This window comes from Chrysochloris asiatica, unplaced genomic scaffold, assembly GCF_000296735.1.
Source record: "Chrysochloris asiatica unplaced genomic scaffold, ChrAsi1.0 scaffold00028, whole genome shotgun sequence".
In the NCBI taxonomy this organism is placed as follows: Eukaryota; Metazoa; Chordata; class Mammalia; order Afrosoricida; family Chrysochloridae; genus Chrysochloris; species Chrysochloris asiatica.
In genome coordinates, this window is record NW_006408546.1 from 12,840,185 (window position 1) to 12,860,691 (window position 20,507).

Here is a 20,507-nt window from a genome sequence, read left to right on the forward strand (position 1 = left end):
AAACAAAAATCCTCACCACTGGACCAATAAACAATGTTCTTATCAATGGAGAAAAGATTGAAGTTGTCAAGGATTTCATTCTTCTTGGATCAACTATCATTACTCACAGAAGCAGCAGTCAAGAGATCAGACGACGTATTGCATTAGGCAAATCTGCTGCACAGGAATTTTTTAAAGTGTTGAAGAGCAAAGATCTCTTGAGGACTAAGATGTGCCTGATCCAAGCCATGGTATTTTCAATAACCTCATATGCATGTGGAAGCTGGACAGTGAATAAGGAAAACCGCAGAAGAATTGATGCTTTTGAATTATGGTGTTGGAGGAGAATACTAAAAGTGCCATGGGCTGCCAAAAGGACCAATTGATCTGTTTTGGACGAAGTGCAGCCAGAATGCTCCTTAGAGGCCAAGATGGCCAAACTTCATCTCTCATACTTTGGACATATTGTCAGGAGGGAACAGTCGCTGGGAAGGACATCATGTTTGGTAAGATGGAAGGTCAGAGAAAAAGAGGAAGACCCCCAACGAGATGTACTGGCCAGGTGACAGCTTCGATGGACTCAAGTGTGATAACAGCAGTGAGGTTGGCCCAGGATTGGACATTGTTTTGTTCTGCTGTGCATAAGGTCACTATGAGTTGGTGCCGACTCAATGGCCCCTAACAAAAACAACCATATACATACACAAAATGTCTAGCAATAACATAAAGAAAGGGAAAGTAGAGTTATATAGAAGAAGTTTTTATATTTCGCTGGAACAAAATTAGAATAAACCTGGAATAGATTCTGTTACGTTAAGATGCATATTGTAAGCCCTAGAGGGCACATATTTTAAAGAAAATAACTAAAGCAAAATGACAAATATAATTCTAACCATATTAATAACAACAGTAAATGTGATTTAACAAGCAGAGATTAGAATGAGTTATTAAAAAAAAAAAAGATCCAACTGTATTCTTTCTACAAGAAACCTACATTAGGAGAAAACTTAAAGAGAAGGATATCTTATAATGATAAAAGAATCAATCCATCAAAAAGACAAAAACAATGAAGAATATAATGTACTTAACCCAGAAAGAGCCCCAGAATTGAAACTGACAGAGCTGAAAAGAGAATTAGACAATTCAGTATTAATAGCTAGGGACTTCAATACCTCACTTTCACAATACTGGGTAAAACAACTAAGGCAAAATATTAACAAGGATACAGAAGACTTGAACAACAGTATAACCACTATAAACTAACTACACTTAAAAGGCATTTACAGAACTCCAGCCAATAGGAGCAAATTAACAGATATTCTTCTTAAGTGCACATGGAAGATTTATCCAGGACAGATCATATGTTAGTCCATAAAACAAGTCTCAAATGTATTAAAGTATTACAAAGCATGCCCTCCAACTACAATAGAACAAATTTAAAAAATATGTATTCAAATGATCTCACTTTCACCAATACTCAGTGCCACTGTCTATTTCATTGTTGCTGTGAAATGCTATTGAGTCATTCTAACTCATAGCAACCCTGAGTAGGGTTTCTGAGGTGCAGCTGGTGGGTCTGAACTGCCAACTTTGTGGTTCACTGTCTGGTGCTGATCCTATAGCACCACTTATAAAGTCCTATTTAATTGTCTGAAACTCTTATTGTTTGCATGTTTGCTTTTTTCTCCTGCATTAAAACAAGCTTTCTAAGGGTAGAAACTCTATCTACATTATTCATAGCCTTGCTGTTCTTAGGTGCCATCAAGTTGCTACTGACTCAGAGCAACCCTATGCCCAATAAAATGAAACACTGCCTGATCTTGGGCCAACCTCACAGTTGTTGCCATGCAGGAACCCACTGATACTGTCACTTTGCCAATCCATCTTGCTGGGGGTCTTCCTCTTTTTCTCTGACACTCCACCTTACCAAACATGATATCCTTCTCCACCGACTAGGCAGAGTTCTCCTGACAATATGTCTGAAGTATGAGACACGAAGTGTGAAGGATTACTCCAATGCACGTCCTCCAACACCATAACTCAAAAGCATCAATTCTTCTATGATCTTCCTTATTCACTGTCCAGCTTTTGCATGCATATGAGGCTATTGAAAATACCATGGTTTGGGTCAGGTGCACCTTAGTTCTCAAGTTAACCACTTCACTCTCCAACACTTTTAAAGGGTCTTGTGCAGCAGATTTACCTAATGCAATACATTGATTTCTTGACTGCTGCTTCCAGGAATGTTGATAGTTGATCCAACAAGAATGAAGTTCTTGACAACTTCGATCTTTTCTCTGTTGATAAGAATGTTGTTTATTGGTACAGTGGTGAGGATTCTTGTTTTCTTTACACTGAGATACAATCCATACTGAAGGCTGTGCTCTTTGATCTTCATCAGTATTTTACTTATTCTTCATTTTGAACAAGCAAGATTGTAGCATCTGCATATTGCAGGTTGTTAATGAGTTCTCCAATCCTGATGCCATGTTCTTCTTCACATAACCCAGCTTCTTGGATTATTTGCTCAGCATATAGGTTGAACAAGTATGGTGAAAGAATACAACCCTGTCGCACACCTTTTTAAATTTTAAACCATTCAATGTTCCCAAGTTCTGTTCAAACAACTGCCTCTTGGTTCATGTATACATTCCTTATGAGCACAATTTCCTCATGAGTACAATTAAGTGTTCCGGAATATTCAAACTTCGCAATGTTGTCCATAACCTGTCATGATCCACACAATCAAAACTCAATTTGCATAGTCAGTAAAGCACAGGTAAACATCTTTCTGGTATTCACTACTTTCAGCCAAGATCCATCGGACATCAGCAATGATATCCCTCATTCCACGGCCTCTTCTGAATCTGGCATGAATCTCTGGGAGTTCTCTGTCAATGTATGCTTGCAGCTGTTTCTGTATTACCTTTAGTAAAACTTTACTTACATAGGATATCACAGATATTATCCGCATTCCGTTGGGTCACCTCTCTTTGGAATGGGCACAAATACGGATCTCTTCCAATCAGTTGGCCAGATAGTTGTCTTCCAAATTTTGTGGCATAGACGAGTGAGTACCTCCTGTGCCACCTCACTTTGTTGCAAGATTTCAATTTTTATTCCATCAATTCCTGGTGCCTTGTTCTTTGCCAATTCCTTCAAGGCACCTTGGAATTCCTCCTTTAGTATCATTGGCTCTTGATCATATGCTACCTCTTGAAACGGCTGAACACCAACTATTTCCTTTTGGTACACTGACTGTGTGTATTCCATCCATCTTCTTTTGATGCTTTCTGCATCATGCAATAATTTGCCCAGAAAATCTTTCAGTAATTAAAGTTGAGGCTCGGATTCCAGATCTTTGCACATTTTGTTGTAATATTTGGCTTTATTTTCTCCAGCTGACCTTTGAAATTTTCTGTTCAGTCTTGTACCTCCTCATTTCTTCCATTTGCTTCAGCATCTCTACGCTGGAGAGCAAGTTTCAGTGTCTCTTCTGACATCCATTTGGACATTTTCCTTCTTTCTTGTCTTAATGACTTTTTGCTTTCCACCTGTATGAAGTACTGGATGTCATCCCACAACTCTTCTGGTCTTCGGTCTTTAGTGTTTGTATCAAATCTGTTCTTCAGATGATCTCTAGATTCAGGTGGGATATATTCAAGGTCATATTTTGTCTCTTGTGGACTTGTTTTCATTTTCTTCAGCTTCAGTTTGAATTTGCATATGAGCAACTGATGGTCTGTTCCACAATCTGCCCCTGGCCTTGTTTTGACTGATGATATGGAGCTTTTCTATCGTCTCTTTCCGAAGATGTAGTCAATTTGATTTCTATGTATTCCATCTGGTGAGGTCCATATGTATAGTCTTCTCTTATGCTGTCTAAAGAAGGTGTTTGAAATGAACAAATCATTGATTTTGCAGAATTCTATCATGTGATCTCCAGCATCATTTAGATCACCAAGGCTATATTTTCCAACTACTGATCATTCCTCTTTGCTCCCAACCTTTGCATTCCAATCACCACTAATCGATCCATCTTGATTGCATGTTTGATCAATTTCAGATTGAGAATGTTGGTAGAATTCTTCTATTTCGTCCTCACTCGCTTTAGTGGTTGGTGTGTAAACTTGAGTAATAGTTGTATATTCACTGGGCTTCCCTGTAGGTGCATGGATATTATCCTATCACAGACAGCGTTGTACCGCATGACTGATCTGGATATGTTCTTTTTGACAATGAATGCAACACCACTCCTCTTCAATTTGTCATTCTTGGCATAGTAAACTATGCGGTTTTTAGATTCAAAATGGCAAGATTCATTAATAGCCATATTAAATAATTGTCAAAGACAATACCTGGCCACATTGTTGTTGTTGTTGTTGTGAAGTGCCATCAAGTCGGTTCTGATCCATAGCGACTCTGTATACAGTTTCCAAGGAGCAGCTGGTGAGCTTCAACTGCTGATCTTGCAGTTCAAACGGCTTTGCAGTCTGGCACATTAACCCACAGCCCCACACCAGGACTCCACCTGGCCACATTAGGGGTTTACTAAATATTTTCTGATCAACATAAAGTCTTATCTCCTTAGAGCCATTATTCATATTCATGTAAACTTTAACAGCCTTTATAAATTTGATTTAGTATATTATTATAACTGACTTATCAATTTATAAAATTTAGGATCTACTACACTACCATTCTTCAATAAAAATTTTCTAATTTATTCTAAACAAAATTTAATCCATCAAACAAGAAAAAGAGATCAGTCTTCTTGCTGAACCGAGTCATGAAGTTTAGAAAATAAAATCTGAAAGTAAGAAACAAGAAGTTTACAAAATGGTTAAACCAATGTTCACACTTCTCTGAACTGCAGAATAAGAAATAATTTCTGTTTGCTTAAATTCATCCCGAGTACCGAAAGGTGAACAGTAAGAGAAGAACTATGTAAAACACTGAAGTAAACCTAGAATTCTTGAAAAACAAACTACAGTAGCCTAAAGTATCAGTAATTATAAATATTTCAAAATGATTAAAAAACATATTTCAAAAAATTCAGATTTAAACATACAATGGTATAATAAAAATCTATTTCTCATACAATGTATAACTTACACGGTCTTTTTGTCCTGTCGAAGAAGTTTAGAAGAAAATTCACTTAGTACTTCAAGAAAAGCCAGATTAGGAGGTGGATATTCTTGTCCTTTCTGATTCTGGTATTTAAAAGCAAATTCTATGCCATCCCTGAAGTAAAAGAAAATATCATCTTATTTTTCCAGACAGCTACTGTTATTCTCATAAGGGGTTAGAATTATAAAAATAGATGGGAAGGTAGTGAAATCTGATAAATGCAAATGGAAAATTAGGTTAATTATAGATACAGTTTTATACACTATTACTTCATGTAATTACTTCACAGACCACCATAAATTGTGAAAAATAAAACAACAGCAAAGCTAGATTCCTATGTGCATTTTTTAGTGGCAACATAACGTCCTACAAAAATATTTAGATTGCTACAAAATCTGCTTCTTAGCTGGTACTGGTACTAAGCAGCAGTATGTTTTTATAAATTACTTAAGCTGTTAATCCAATTTGAGGTTGAAAAAACTATTTCATATTTTCTCACTGATAGACCAGATAAAAATAATTCGTTAAACTTTAAGTTTCTAAAAAAATTTTTTCAAATAAAATATGCGCTCTAGTTAGTTAAGAATTGTTATAATCTAAAACGTTCTTATAACTCTAGAAGTCTATAATTTGTCACTTGAAAAATGAGGCAAATTAGTTATTTCCATGAAATTCAGGGAAACCAGAGTCTGAATAACACAAAGTGTTCTGCTCACTTACTTGTGAAGTGTGGCAACTGCTTCTCGGGTCTTGATCTGGTCCAGTCCAAATGTAAGGGCAAAGCGACGTGCCAGTTCTTTAATGCCACTGACATGGGCAGATGTCCTGTCTAAACTAGGGCCTTGGTCTTGAACAAGTTCATTAAACAACTGGCAGAAAGGAAACAAAGATGGAAAAAAACAGAACAAAAAAGACCTAGTGGTCCAATGCTTATCCTACAGCGCTGCAAAAGGCATATGGAGAAATGTTTCCCTCCTTCTATGAAACTATAGAGATCCTATTACGCCTATCTTCAAGTTATCTACCAGTTTCTACATTTCATTTTCATGCTAGCTCTCTGATTAAATGCAGACAGGAATATATATTTAAAATAATAATAAAAGAATGCCATTTGAGTTGTTGGAAGGAAATATACTATGTATTTACAAACATAAATAAATTCTTTGTTATTATTTTTTGCCACAGGAATGTCATGATGTGAAATATACCATTGAAAACTTTGTTTCTTCTCCTTCAATCAAAGACAAGAGCACTATGGAAAGATCACCATTTGAAGATACTGGGCTACGACTTTTCCCACACAATAAAAAGAATATATTAAAAAATGTTCTTAAGCTGTTAAGTGTCATCAAGTCAGTTCTGATTCATAGCGACCCTATGTGGGGTTTCCAAGGGGCAGATGATGGGTTTGAACTGCCAACCTTGCAATTAGCAGTCCAGTGCTTATCCTATAGTGCTACACTAGGACCCCTTAACCTGGGTGGAGGGACTCTATAAATTGTATGTTGCTGCTAAGTGCCAAAGAGTCAGTTCTGACTCACAGCAATCCTGTACAAGGGTTCCAAGACTGTAATAATCACTGCAGGAGTAGAACACCTCATGTGCACTTAAACTGCAGAGCCTATGGTTCTCAAGTTAGTCCTTAACCTCTACAGCCATGTTATACACATTCTTGTCAAAAAGAAAAAATAAGTCCAAACCTAAAATTTATAAAAGTACTAGAAAAATTAATGAAAAACATTTTTAAAAAATTACTGCAGATGGGGAAAACCTTGTTAAGTTTCCTTGACACTATAAATGACAGAGGATTACATAAAAATATAAGATTTAAACAGTGACGAGATTGTTACAGTTGTAACAACTGTACCAACATTACCAAATCTAGAAAATTATGTGTATATATATCCATATTTCCTCCTCCTATGAAGGTTAAACTGGATCTCACTTCTTTTCACCTACTCAATGGTTTTGCTTCTGTCCTTACTGCACTCTCCTGCTTTGTTAGCTTTTCCTGCTCTACTGGATGCATGCTTTAAAAATACTCCAGACTTCTTGACCATGAAAGCTATCAGCCCATTTTTCTGAGTCCTTAATAGCAAAGGTTCTGAAATGTATTATTTACACTTGTTTATTTTTCATTTCCTTAACCTCCCAATCTCTCAATTCACTCTAATCCCATCATTTCATTGAACTAGATCTTGTTCACCTTTTGTAACTGTTATTGGGTGCCACTGAGTTGATCTTAGCTAATAGGGATCTGTATCAACCCCAAATGACAGAGTAGAATTATTGGCCCTATGAGGCTTTCCTATCTGTAATCTTTACAGAAGCAGATCACTAAGTCTTTCTTCCTAGGAGAGACTGAGTGGATTTCAACTAACCTTTTGGTTAGCAGCTGAGTGCTTGACTGTTGCATAACTAGGCTCCTTTTTCTTCCTTTTTCCAACAGCGGAATGACCTGACAACCTAGTGTGTTCTAATGGAAGATGCAACTCTTACAGAGATTTTCAAATCTGTTCACAGGTCTATTTACTCCCAGACTTGTTTGTTGTTGTTAAGTACCGTGGAGTCAGTTCCGACTCATAGTGACCCTGCACAGGTTTCTGAGACTGTAAATCTTTACGGGAGCAGAAAGTCTCATCTTTCTCCTGCGAAATGGCTGATAGTTTCTCACTGCCAACCTTGAGGTTAGCAACCCAATTCGTAACCACTACGCTTTTGACCTAGCTTGGATGGGTAGTTGACCAGAACTCGAACCAAGGAAAAAGATATTTGATTCTGAGATCATGTGCAAATTGATACAATTTGACAAACTAGACTTTTGCCTCTAAATGCAGTCACTCAAAATTCCAGCCGGAATGGAAGGATTCTTCGTATCAAGGAACAACCTTGTTTCCTCAGTGTTCTGGGTTGATAGGGATGAGAAATTTAGACTATGGCTATCAAAAATGGGAGGTCTACAAAGTCCTGAAGTGACAGGTTTACAAGCTTTCATGTGTGCTTAGTTGCAGAATGAAGGGGCTAAGGTAGAATCCTCACTGAATAGCTTCCCTCTTTCCCAGATAGATATGGTGAAAGGGGATGGGGAACTATGGTGATAGGATTTTATGACTCAACTGTGAATAACTGTTAGCAGGATTAACTGCGATTGTCAGTTGTAATTGTAGAAGATGTGTAACTAAAAGGAGTGAGGTAGGTAATCTTTCATTTCAGGAATAGACAATCCCAGGACCATCAAGAAGGAAGCCCATGAGTGGAGAGTGAGATCATTATCTAGAAAAGTGGCAACAGCAAGCAGGCAGGAGGCTGGCTGGCAGAATGTGCCCTTTGGACATTTAAATGTATATTTTCTCGTTTTGTAAATGTACTTCATATATTTTTGCCTTGTTCATGTGTGAAATGTAAGATGTAAATGGAGAGACATAAGGAGGAAGTGGGATGAATGTTGTTGCAGGGAGAGGATTGTAATCATTGAGATAAAACAAAGTACATAGTTTGCTGAATGCAGAGCTGATGATTTTGTCTATAAACCTTCACCCAATTCACAATAAAAAGTTAAAAAAAAAAAAAAAGTATTCACAGGTGTACATAATAGGCTTGGAAGGAGTCAGTGGCAGTGTTTAAATTCTTCTAAGACCCCAGCCTATTTTCCTGAGCTTGTTTTTCAGGAATGTACAACTGAGAAGTGACTCTCTTTTCTGTTTCAATGAGCTTGTTTTTAAGGAATGGAGAAAAGTGGGGCTCCACTAATGAGCAACTCCCTAAACTCTGCCATAGACGCAGACCTCCCCCCCTCCAGGACGCTGAGCAACCAACAATATCTAGTATTGTTAATCACCGCCCAATACAGTTATACTAGCCCAGAATGCACCATCACTTATATTGTAAAGCTGCCTCACACACCCCTTTGCGAAAACCTCCCCAAAAAGCAACCCTTTTCTTAAAACCCTAATAAAAGCCCAAAACACTAGACCCTCAGGGCCAGCATTACTCTCTGGTGTTAGGCCCCTTCCTGCCCTTGGAAAGTGAATACAGCTCTCTAGGTTGAATCTCCATACTTGTGAATTCCTTCACATCCTGAAACTCTGGCACAACCTAACAAGACAAACTTTAAATTTATATTTTAAATGACTACAATGAATATATTTTCATTTTAAAAACAAGGAAAATCAGAGTAGAAGCACTTCTTTCAATCTTTTACCAAATACCATGATTCTCTCCAAAGGTAGCCAATGCTACAGTACAAAAACTTTCTAGACCAGCTGAAAAACCAGCTTTTGTTGAGTCAATTCTGACTCATACAGTGGCTGATTTTTTAGAAATAAATTATTTGGAGGTGCCTTTGGATGTATTCTGGTAGCATAGTGGTTACGAATCGGGCTGTGAACCTCAGGATCAGCAGTTTGAAACTACCAGCTGTTCCATGGGAGAAAGATGAGGCTTTCTGCTCCCGTAAATATTTACAGCCTCGGAAACCCTGTACAGGGGTCGCTATGAGTGGGAACTGACTCCATGGTACATAACTACACTAGATGTATTCAGAATGCCACACTTTTGGTTAGCAGTCGATTGTGTTAATTCTTGGCATTATCCAACGGCTCTTAAGACCAATTTGCTGTTTTGTTATTAAGTGCCATTGAGTTGGTTCTGACTCACAGCACCTGTGACTCAAAGAGTGCCTGCACTACAGTAGGTTAGTTTTCCAAGGAGTGGCTAATAGGTTTGAACCATTAACCTTGTAGTTAGCAGTCCAGTGCTTATCCTATAGGGCTATACCAGGTCTTTAAGACCAATTTATACACATTCATATATTATTTGGACTTCTGGTGTGGCGCCATAGGATAAGCGCAGTACTGCAAAGTCAGTTTGAACCACAAGGTTGGCAGTTCAAACTTATCAATTGCTCCTCGGAAACCCTATATTAGGTTGCTATGAGTCGAAACCTCGACGGCACTTAACATTTATTATTTATACACATAAATTTTAAAAAACATAAATGATACTATCGTGAAACTGGGTATTTTTCACTTAATATTTTGTCTTAAAAATCTTTTAAATATAACAGAAAGTCCAGGAATAAAACACATTTTACATATATCTCCATGCACGTCTGCATGTTATCGATGAAGGATAGATACTAGAAATAAAATCAGTGATTTAAAGAGTATAATCTTGCATTTTACAATATACTACCCAGACTCTTCCAGGAAGGCAAGAACAATTTCTTTCCAAAAACACCTTTTAATTCTATATCCTTACCAATCACTGCTATTACCACACATTCTAATTCACACCAATATGTTCAGCAGAGATAAGTATCTCTGTGATTTAATTTGCACATCATTGATTATTCATGAAGTTATACCTCTTTTCATAGTCTTATTGCTTTTAAAGTTTCCCCTTCAGAGAAGTGCTTTTTCATATCCTTTGCTCACTTTTCTATGGGATTTATTTTTCTTTCTTACTGATTTGTAGAATTAGATATATATGACTAAAAATCTTTTGTTCCTAATCTGTCATTTTTCTTAACTTAAAAGTGCTGGTTGATGCTCAAACCTTTTTTTGTTTATACATACCAATTTTTGAATTTTGCGGCTTCTTTCCTTCGGATTGAGTTCCCTACTCAAAGTCATAAAAACAGTCTCTCAAAAACTTGTCATTTTAAAAATATATACAAAATTCACCTAGCTCTAATTCTGGGTTCATGTTGATTCAACTGCCCTGTTAACATTTACTGAATAAGCAATAAATGTTATTGATGTGTCCCGGTAGGGCTGGTAACTGAAAGGTCAGAAGTTCAAAGTCACTGGCCACTCTTGGATACCCTAAACAGGGTCTCTATGAGTCAGATACAACTCAACAGCACATTAACAACAATCTTTTTTCTACTGATTTGAAATGAGACCTTTATTTTACATGAAATACAAACATATGTAGATATGTATAAACATGTTCCAAAAAGCCTATAAATTATCTATTTCAAGTTACTAGAAATCTTATGCAATAAAAATAAATTACTTTATTATCTGCATACTGCTGGTGCCTCTACAGTGTAGTCCCTGGGTGGCACAAATGTTTAAGTGCTTGACTGCTACTAATGTTGTTGTTGTTGTTAAGTGCCGTCGAGTCGGTTCCGACCCATAGCGACCCTGTACAGGGTTTCCGAGGGTGTAAAACTTTACGGGAGTAGAAAGCCTCATCTTTCTCCCACGGAGCAGCTGGTAGTTTCGAACTGCTGACCTTACGGTTCGCAGCCCGATTCGTAACCACTACGCTACCAGAGCTCCTTGACTGCTACTAATAGGTTGGTAATTTGAATTTACCCAAAAGCACCTTAAAAGAAAGGCTTGACCTATTTCCAAAAGTTAGTCACAAAACACCTTAGAGATAAAAATTCTACTATGACCAACAAAGAATTCTCATATGGCACTGTGTGTTAATGCACTGGGCTGCAAGGTTAGTTTGAACCACAAGATCGGTGTTCAAGCTTACCAGTGGCTCCTCAGAAACCCTGTAGAGGGTCTTTATGGGCCAAAACCAACGGCACTTAACAAAAACAACAGGACCAACAAGGGGTCATCATGAGTTGGAATCAACGATGACTGTAGTCAGTTAGGTTTTTGGCTTAGTGTGGCCGTTTTCATTAAAAAATGTTTATAAATACATTTTATATTTTTGTTTTAACATTACTATATTCCAAATTTCTAGTTTGGCATTTTTATCTGGTCCAAGAGTAGATTACCTTAGGGTTTCATCTTCTTGAAATGTCAACAGAAAAACACATTAAGACATGTCAGAAAGTATCCACAGTACTATGTTGACATAATGACCCTATTTACATAATAAAAGCTACCTAGCACTCAGAAGTGCTCCATAATGTTATGTCCATCTCAATCCATCCAAATTTTTCTTACCTGTTGCAAGCTGAGAATGAGGGTCTTGGCACACTGAATTTTATCAATCTGTCTGGTTTTACTCAATGTTTCTTTAATAATATCACCATAGTCATTGTAATACTGTGAGGAAAAGAAAATATAGCTTTAAAATGATAGAATTTTCATGAGATAGAGAATGGATTGGTGGAGGAAATGGAGATATGAGTACAGAAGTTTAATTTCTTTATCTAATAGCTATGGCAGTTAAAATATACTGTTTAAAGATAAAGGGAAACATCAAATTTTTAAGATTATTAAAAAACTAATAATAAAAAAATGAAAATCACTGGACTTTTGGGAGAACACGTTATGTAAGTGAGTAAAATCCTTATCCTTCATGACATGGATTCAATGGACACTATATAAAAGGGACAAACCAAGAAACAGAATTGCATCAAAACCAGAAGAACCAAACCAAATAGTTACAGTTGCTTACCTCTGGGAGTGGGTCTCAACGGTGTGGTAGGGAGAGTAGGGTTACAACCAGAACTCTTCAGTCAATATTACTGTGTACTATCTGATTTTTTTTCTCCTAACATGTCTATATTTTACTAATAAGAAAAATGAAAACACTGATATCTTTAATTGTGACTGGGAAAATTTTAACTAACTTCTTTGTAATTCAGCTTTTCAACACAGGACTAAAAATTTTTCCTGCTTATAAATAATTAGAGAAAGACTATTTGAAATCATTAAATCTGGATGTTATTTCTAACTTAAAGTCTAAAACTCATATGGAGAAGTGAGCATACTGTTTGACATTCACGAGGAGAGTAAGAGAAATCCTGGATATTACCAGATATTTACTTGTCTAGACTAGCAATTGGAGTCCTGGTATGGCATTGTAGAATAAGCACTGGACTGCTAACCTCAAAGTTAGTGGTACAAACCTACCAGCTGTTCCATGCAAACCCTAGACAGGGTCGCTATGATTTGGAACTGACTCAACAGTACTTAATAACAACATTAACAACAACAGACTAATAACTGGATTTTAAATATCCTCAAAAAGATGGGTGGTTTGTCTATGATGTGAGACTCTAAAAGGGGAAATAGCTCAAAAGGATTGTTCTCTCAGTACATTAAGAATTATCCCGATGAAGATAAAAAAATAAATACTCAAGACACTAAAGTAGCGCAGTGGCTCTACAGGGTAACAAGTGGACTATGCAGAAGTTCAGTGGTCTGAGCCCACCATTTGCTCAATGGGAGAAAGATGAGGATTTCTGCTCCTGTAAAGATATATAGCCTCAGAAACTCTATACAGGGTTGCTATGAGTCAGATTGTTAGTAATACATATTTGTGTCCATTCCAAAGAAAGGGGACCCAAAGGAATAGAGGAAGTCATCAGACAATAACATTAATATCACATGCAAGTAAAGTTTCGCTAAAAATAATTTAAAAATGGCTATAACAGTACATTGACAGAGAACTGCCAGATGTTCAAGCCAGATTCAGACAAGAACGTGGAACAAGGGATATCACTGCTGATGTTACATGGATCTTGGCAGGAAGCAGAAAATTGTTTACTCGTGCTTTACTGACTATGCAAAGGATTTCGACTATATGGATCACGACAAGCTGTCGATAACATTGCGAAGAATCGGTATTCCACAACATTTAACTATGCTCATGAGGAACCTGTTATATAGCCCATGTGGCACTTATTCCAATAGAACAAGGGGTTTAAAATTAGGAAGGGTGTGCACAAGGGTTGTATTTTTTCTCCATACTTATTCAATCTATGCTAGGTAAAGAATCTAAGAAGCTGGATTACGTGAAGACGAACATGGCATCAGGATTGGAGGAAGACTCACTAACAACCTGCAATATGCAGATGTTACAACCTTGCATGCTGAAAGTGAAGAGGACTTAAAATACTCACTGATAAAAATCAAAGACCACAGCCTTCAGTATGGGCTGTACCTCAACGTAAGGAAAACAAAAATCCTTATAACTAGATCAATAAATAACATCATGATAAATGGAGAAAAGATTGAAGTTGTCAAAAACTTCATTTTGCTTTGATCCACTATTTAATACTTATAGAAGCAGAAGTCAAGAAATCAAATGATGTACAGCAGTAGGCAAATTTACCGTATAAGATCTCTTTAAAGTGTTTAAAGGCAAAGACGTCAGTTTGAGGACTAAGATATTCTTGATCTAAGCCACGGTATTTTCAATAGCCCATATACATGTGAAAGTTGGATAATGAATAAGGAAGACCATAGTACAACTGATGCCTTTGAGTTATGCTGCTGGAGAAAAATATTAAAAGTACCATGGACTGTCAGGAGAACAAACAAATATGTGTTGGAAGAAGTACAGTCAGAATACTCCTTAGAAGCCAGGATGGCTAGATTTTGTATCTCATTACTTCGGACATATTATCAGGAGGGACTCGTCCCTGGAGAAGGACATCATGCTTGGTAAAGTGGAAAGTCAGTGAAAAAGAGGAAAACCCCAACAATATGGACTGGCACAGTGGCAGCAGCAACAGGCGCAAGCATAACAATGATTGTGAGGATGGCCCCGGAGTGGACAGGATTTCATTCTATTGTGCATAGCGTTGTTATGAGTCGAAGCCAACTAAATGACACCTAACAACATGAGTCAGAACTGACTCAATGACACTTAACAACAAAAAACAGTTAAGCAAGAAACCCTCTGAAAAGTTCAGAGGTGAAATTATAATGTAGGAAAAAATGTGGGGTGAAAAACCCATAGAGCCAAGAACATATCAAAGAGTAAAAACCAGTTATTGGAATAATTATGAAGAGGTTAAGGCATAAAATGTGCAAGGTTTAAAAAAAATGCTAAAGATAATAAAAGTTTTTAATGAAACTCACTTCTTGGCATTATTGTTAAGAGATGACAAGGACAAACCAAAACTCAATACAATTTATGCTTCTCACGTTCTTGCTAAGAGTAACCACCATATAAAAAAAAGGACAGGACAAACAAACACTGCCAAAATGAAACTAAAATCCAAACTTAAGGAAGAGATAGCATAATATCATTCCAAATGAATGAGTTTCCCAGATAAATCATGTTCTGAAAATGTTTTCATGTTCCCTAAAGAACTGTGAAAAACAGGAAAGGTACTGGAGAATCAAGAGAATAATAATATTGTTTCTGATTCTCCAATGGGAATGATCATATGGTAAATGAAACAAACAAAAAACAATGCTTGGGATAGAAATGAACGTTGGGAAACAAGATTATAGAAAACCCCATCTTAGCCTATAACTGACTGGAATACCTAAAAGGGGTTCTAGAACTTGCCTAGTGAAATAGGCCTTCAACGGAGCCTTGCAGTGCATAGGACCTTAGGTGGAATCTTGAGCCCCATCCAGAACCTTCTGAGGTGGGACATTCCTACTATAAAGGACAAGCAGACCAGTCTGAAACAGTTAGAGACAGAAAATATATCTTTAAAGAAAAGATCATCAGGAAAAACCCAAAACAAAAATGGCAGTATGATTGGCTATTATGAGAATAAGCAAGTTGTTCGCTGGGAAGCCATCAAGGCAAGCAATCAAGTTCCCCTCTAAGACTGAAACTCAAGGGAACACATGAGCAGGCATATAAGCTTGCTGAGGACCACATTGTTGTACTGGGTAGTGGAAGAGGGGGAAACACAGCAATGAAGAAATGGGCTGAGTTCAACCACGTTCCACAGACTCCCATGGACCTGGAGATGAGAGAGAGAAGAGGAAGGGCTGGTTGGTCCAAAGTATGGTGAGACCTGGGGACACCTGAGCCCATGGACAAGGACACAGCCACAGAGGGCGAGTGCTGAGACAGACTCATCCAGCTGATATGAAGTGTGAAGAGGTGCACAAGAACACCCAAAGTTGCATATAGTACATATTTGACCTAGCCTCAACGAATTGATAATCAGAACTCAACTAGAGGAAGATAAAAAAAAAAGAACAAAACAATTTTTGATAAAGGAAACAAGGGTAAATTGCTACAATTTGATGAATTTGACCTATACTCATGGAGGTAACTACCAACAGAGAGGGAAAGAGTCTTCACATCAGTACACAGGGTAGATGTTGTTGTTGTTAAGTGCCGTCGAGTCGTTTCCGACCCATAGCGACCCTGAAGAGGGTTTCCAAGGCTGTAAATCTTTACAGGAGCAGAAAGCCTCCTCTTTCTCCCACAGAGCAGCTGGTAGTTTCGAACTGTTGACCTTGCGGTTCGCAGCCCGATTCGTAACCACTATGCTACCAGAGCTCCTTACACAGGGTAGATAGGGATGGACAACTTAGACATTGGCTACCTAAAATGAAGGGGCGATAAAGGCATGAAGTGACTGTGACTGGCTTACAAGGTTACAAGGGGGAGTTTAGTTTAACAGTATATGGGGAAAAAAGAGTCCCTTGTGAATAGCTTTCATCTTGTTTAGATGGGTCTGGTTAAGAGAGATGGGGATAAGATTCTTATGATTCAGTAATGAATAATTGTTATCATGACTAATTGTGACTGTCAAAATTGTAAAAGTAGTTAAGTTTTGTAACAAAAATGGGGGAGTAGTTAATCTTATAGTCCAGAAACAAAGGACCCCTAGCATCATCAAGGCAGAAGAGCACAGGCGGAATGTGAGATCTTACCCAGAGAAGCAGCAATACCAGAGATGGAGGGAGAGATGCAGACATGGAGATAGGGAGCAGGTGAGGACTCTAGATTCATGGGAAGAGAGGGGCTGAGAGCTGGAGGCCAGGAGGCAGACTTGCATAATGTACCCTTTGGTGGTATAAATTATTATATATGCCTGAGTGCTTAAAAAAAGAGCTAAAGTGAATACAGAGAAATACTGTTAACTGATAGTACATGGAGTGGATTATAAGCATTGTAATGAAACAAGATGCATGATTTGTTGAATGTAAAACTGATGATCTGCCATGTAAACTTTCACTCAATCCACAATAAAAACCTTAACAACAACAACAAAACAGTGCTTGACCTCTATCCTTGTTAGGTGCCACTGACTTGACTCTAACTGACACCAACCTTATTTTTAACAGAATGAGACACTGTCCAGCTATAGCCTAGATTTTCTCATTTAGGTTGAGTGAGGCTCAGGAATATGTACTTTTGAATAATGTCTCATATGACTGATGAATAATCAGGATTGGGAATAACTACTCTGAATAAAATTATCAGTGAGCTTGATGTTGAACTTAAGCAAGATTTCAAAATGCATTATTAAAGGAAGTGCTTATGAATACTTAAAAATGAAATGTGATGGTTATTAAGAGCAAGCAGAGATGCTCACTAACAGGTCATACATTTTCTTTTTAAATGTTCACTAGACAATTATGTCAGTGTATCTGGTTATCAATAGCAGTTTGGCAAGATCTTTCATGATTTATTTTAGACTATACAGAGTAAAAACAGAGGTTTATTTGCATGGCATAGGTTTTTCTTTCCTCCTATGATTACTGATCCTTCCCTCTTGATCCATACAAACTGTTTAGTTACTGCCTTAGAAAGCCTTCTCTGGTTCCACTCACTTAAGTCTCTTGCTATCCTGTACTAGCATTGTACATTTATCAGTACAATAATCATGCTGAAGCTTTCTGGACCAATAGAGTCAAGCTTTAAAGTTAGAAGTTAGGTACAGCTAAAATCAAACCACTGGTTTTGTTACCTTAATAGTTGTTTGGTATCTCGAGAAAGTTAATTAACCTCTCTGAGCATCCATTTCTTTTAACTGTAAACTAGGATAGCATATTCTCCCTTACAGTGTCACTATCAGAAAACGTAAAAGCCTTAGAACAGTGTCTCAAACACAAATGGCACAAAGCAAAAAGCAGTTATTCAACATTAGCATGCTACATGATAATTATATTTATATTTCAGCATCGGATAATCTGTGAATTCCTCAGTGGAGAAACCACGACTTATTTCTAAGCTTTTGGTCACCAGGTCAGTGCTCATCACAATGTAGGTGTTATGCAAAATACTGGGCTTTCATGAGTTGATAAAACAAGGGGACACTGAATGGTTTAAAATCAAGGAAGGTATGTGTCAGGGTTGTATTCTTTCGCCATATTAATTCAATCTGTACGCTGAGCAAAAAATCTGAGAAGCTAAATTATGATGTGGAGAAGAACATGGCATCAAGATTGGAGGAAGATTCATTAAAAATCTGAGATATGCAGATGACACAACCTTGCTTGCTGAAAAGAAAAAGGATTTAAAATACTTATAGATGAAGATCAAAGGTCACAGCCTCCAACATGCATAAAAAAAAAAAGGTAAAGAAAACAAAAATCCTCACCACTAGAGCAATAAATAGCATCATGATAAATGGAAAAAGACTGAAGCTGTCAAAGACTTTATTTTGCTTAGATCCACAAAAAACACTCATGGAAGCAGCAATACAAACTACTTTGTTCAAATGAATAATTTATGCTCTCAGACTTTATTCAGAAGTTGCTTTTGAGAAACTTTCACTAGTCCTTATATTTTCTAAGAGTTGGGTATCTGTATTATATATCTTCAGAAACTCCTATATGTAACTCTTTTACATTGCATAATGTGACTGTCTATTTACTTGAACTGTCTGCAGCTTTAGAACATTCTGGTGTGTTTTTTTAAAAATTTTATTATTAAGTGCCATCGAGTTGGTTCCAACACACAGTGATCCCGTATAGGGCGGGCTTCCACGGTTCCAGGGAGTGGCTGGTGGGTTTGAACTGCTGATCTTTCAGTCCAATGCTTAGCCTACAGCAGGAATTTAAAAAACAAATCTTTGCAACTTTAGTGCCTTTCAGAAATCATAGTACATAGTAGGCATATAATTATTCTGAAGAGGTATCAATCATAAGGAAGAAGAATTCACTTTCTTTGATGTTGTTGCTATTGTTGTTGTTAAGTGCTATTGAGTCAGTTTTGACTCACAGCGACTCTGTATAGGGTTTCCAAGGAGTGGCAGGTGAGCTTGAACTGCTGACCTTATAGTGAAACTGACCTTGCATTCCAACACATTAACCAGTGCTGTTGAGTGCCTAAAAATTGGTTCCGATTCATACCAACCCTATGTAGGGTTTCTAAGGAGTAGTTGGGTTTGAACTGCCAAACTTGTGGTTATCAGTCCAGTGTTTATTCTATAGTGTCACAACCATAGTCTCATGAAAACAAAAAGATGTTCTTTCATATAAATGCTGGGAAACTCTTAACTCTATGGAACTGAAACTGAGGCAGACTGACAAAAAGGCTGGCATATAAAAGAGAAACTTAGTTTTATCAGAAAATACATCAATAAAACATAGTGAAAGTTGTTAATTTTTACTTATGTCATCATCCTTTCATTATAATTATAAATTTCCCTGGGACTTAGAAGGAAGAAAATATAAAACTCTGCAACTATACCTTCATATAGTGTTTGAAGATGTCTGCAGCGGCATGCATGTCAACAATATCATAAATGATAAGTTTGCTGAAGGCAGCAAGTAGATTCCTTCTTTTATGTAAGGCCTCAATTTTATTAGCTTCATCTTCTTCATCACCCTCTGACCACAGAAACACATTGGTTATAAGTTTTGGCCCTTTATCCAGGTAAAAACAAAATAATCTGCATAATTAAAAACCAACTTAATAGTATAGCTTTACAAACAGGCATACTTCAGTTTTAAACAGGACAAAAATTATTTTAAATTTTGGTTAAACACTTATTAAATGCTTAGTAGACATTAAGTTTCCTATCTTATAGGAGATTATCATAGTAAAGATTGAGCAAGATATACAAAACCAAATATGTAAGTGTTTTGCTCTGATATTTTTTGTCCTAGAAAGAGTTTGAAGTTATCTGTTTATTTAAAAACTGCTGTATTTTCTTATTTCAACATCTCTCATGTGCTAATGGCTTCTATCATGGAGGGCAGTGGCTAAACGATGTGTGACAACTGCACAGACCTGGTGGAGGTGTTAAATGAAACCCAGACCACAGAGCGGTGGGGTGAGAGGTGTCTGGAGACCAGGTCGATGCCTAGCAGGAAGAGACTGCAGGGGCCGGCCAGGTTGCCCTACTTACCCCAAACGCTAGAGAGCCTTCTTAGCCTAACCATTGGATCTTGGCTTTGAGGCGGGGTCGACCAACTTAGAGACCCACAAGCGCAGCCCAAAGTATCTCACTACAACCCAGTCGCCCCTGCTGCGCTTCTGCCTCTTGATTGACATCCAAGGACAGAAATCCCGCCTTTGAGCCACACTTAAGGGCCGTAACACAAGGAGATTCCTATTTAACAGCAACCACGCAACCGCCACTCGTCTGTCTGTCGTGCTGTGGTGGTTTAAATTGCTGTGATTCTGAGGGCTATGTCACCGGTATTTTAAGTAACCAGCAGGGTCACTCATGGTGGACAGGTTTCAGATGAGCTTCCAAACAAAGACAGACTAGGAAGAAAGAGTGACAAACTACTTCCGAATTGCTAGTCACTGAAAACTCT

General features: G+C 37.5%; 1 protein-coding gene across 2 annotated transcripts in view; it reads right to left on the minus strand.

Annotated features, from left to right (window-relative positions):
• Nucleotides 1–20,507, minus strand: part of STAG1 (stromal antigen 1) — a 469,676-nt gene that overhangs the window by 27,522 nt on the left and 421,647 nt on the right. For both annotated transcript variants that reach the window (XM_006846604.1, XM_006846603.1), the window contains exons 24-27: nt 19,432–19,571; nt 12,024–12,125; nt 5,830–5,978; nt 5,095–5,223 (exon numbers count right to left, since the gene is read on the minus strand). In XM_006846604.1, coding sequence (XP_006846667.1) covers nt 5,095–5,223; nt 5,830–5,978; nt 12,024–12,125; nt 19,432–19,571 — 520 coding nt within the window. The remainder of the gene's footprint in view (nt 1–5,094; nt 5,224–5,829; nt 5,979–12,023; nt 12,126–19,431; nt 19,572–20,507) is intronic.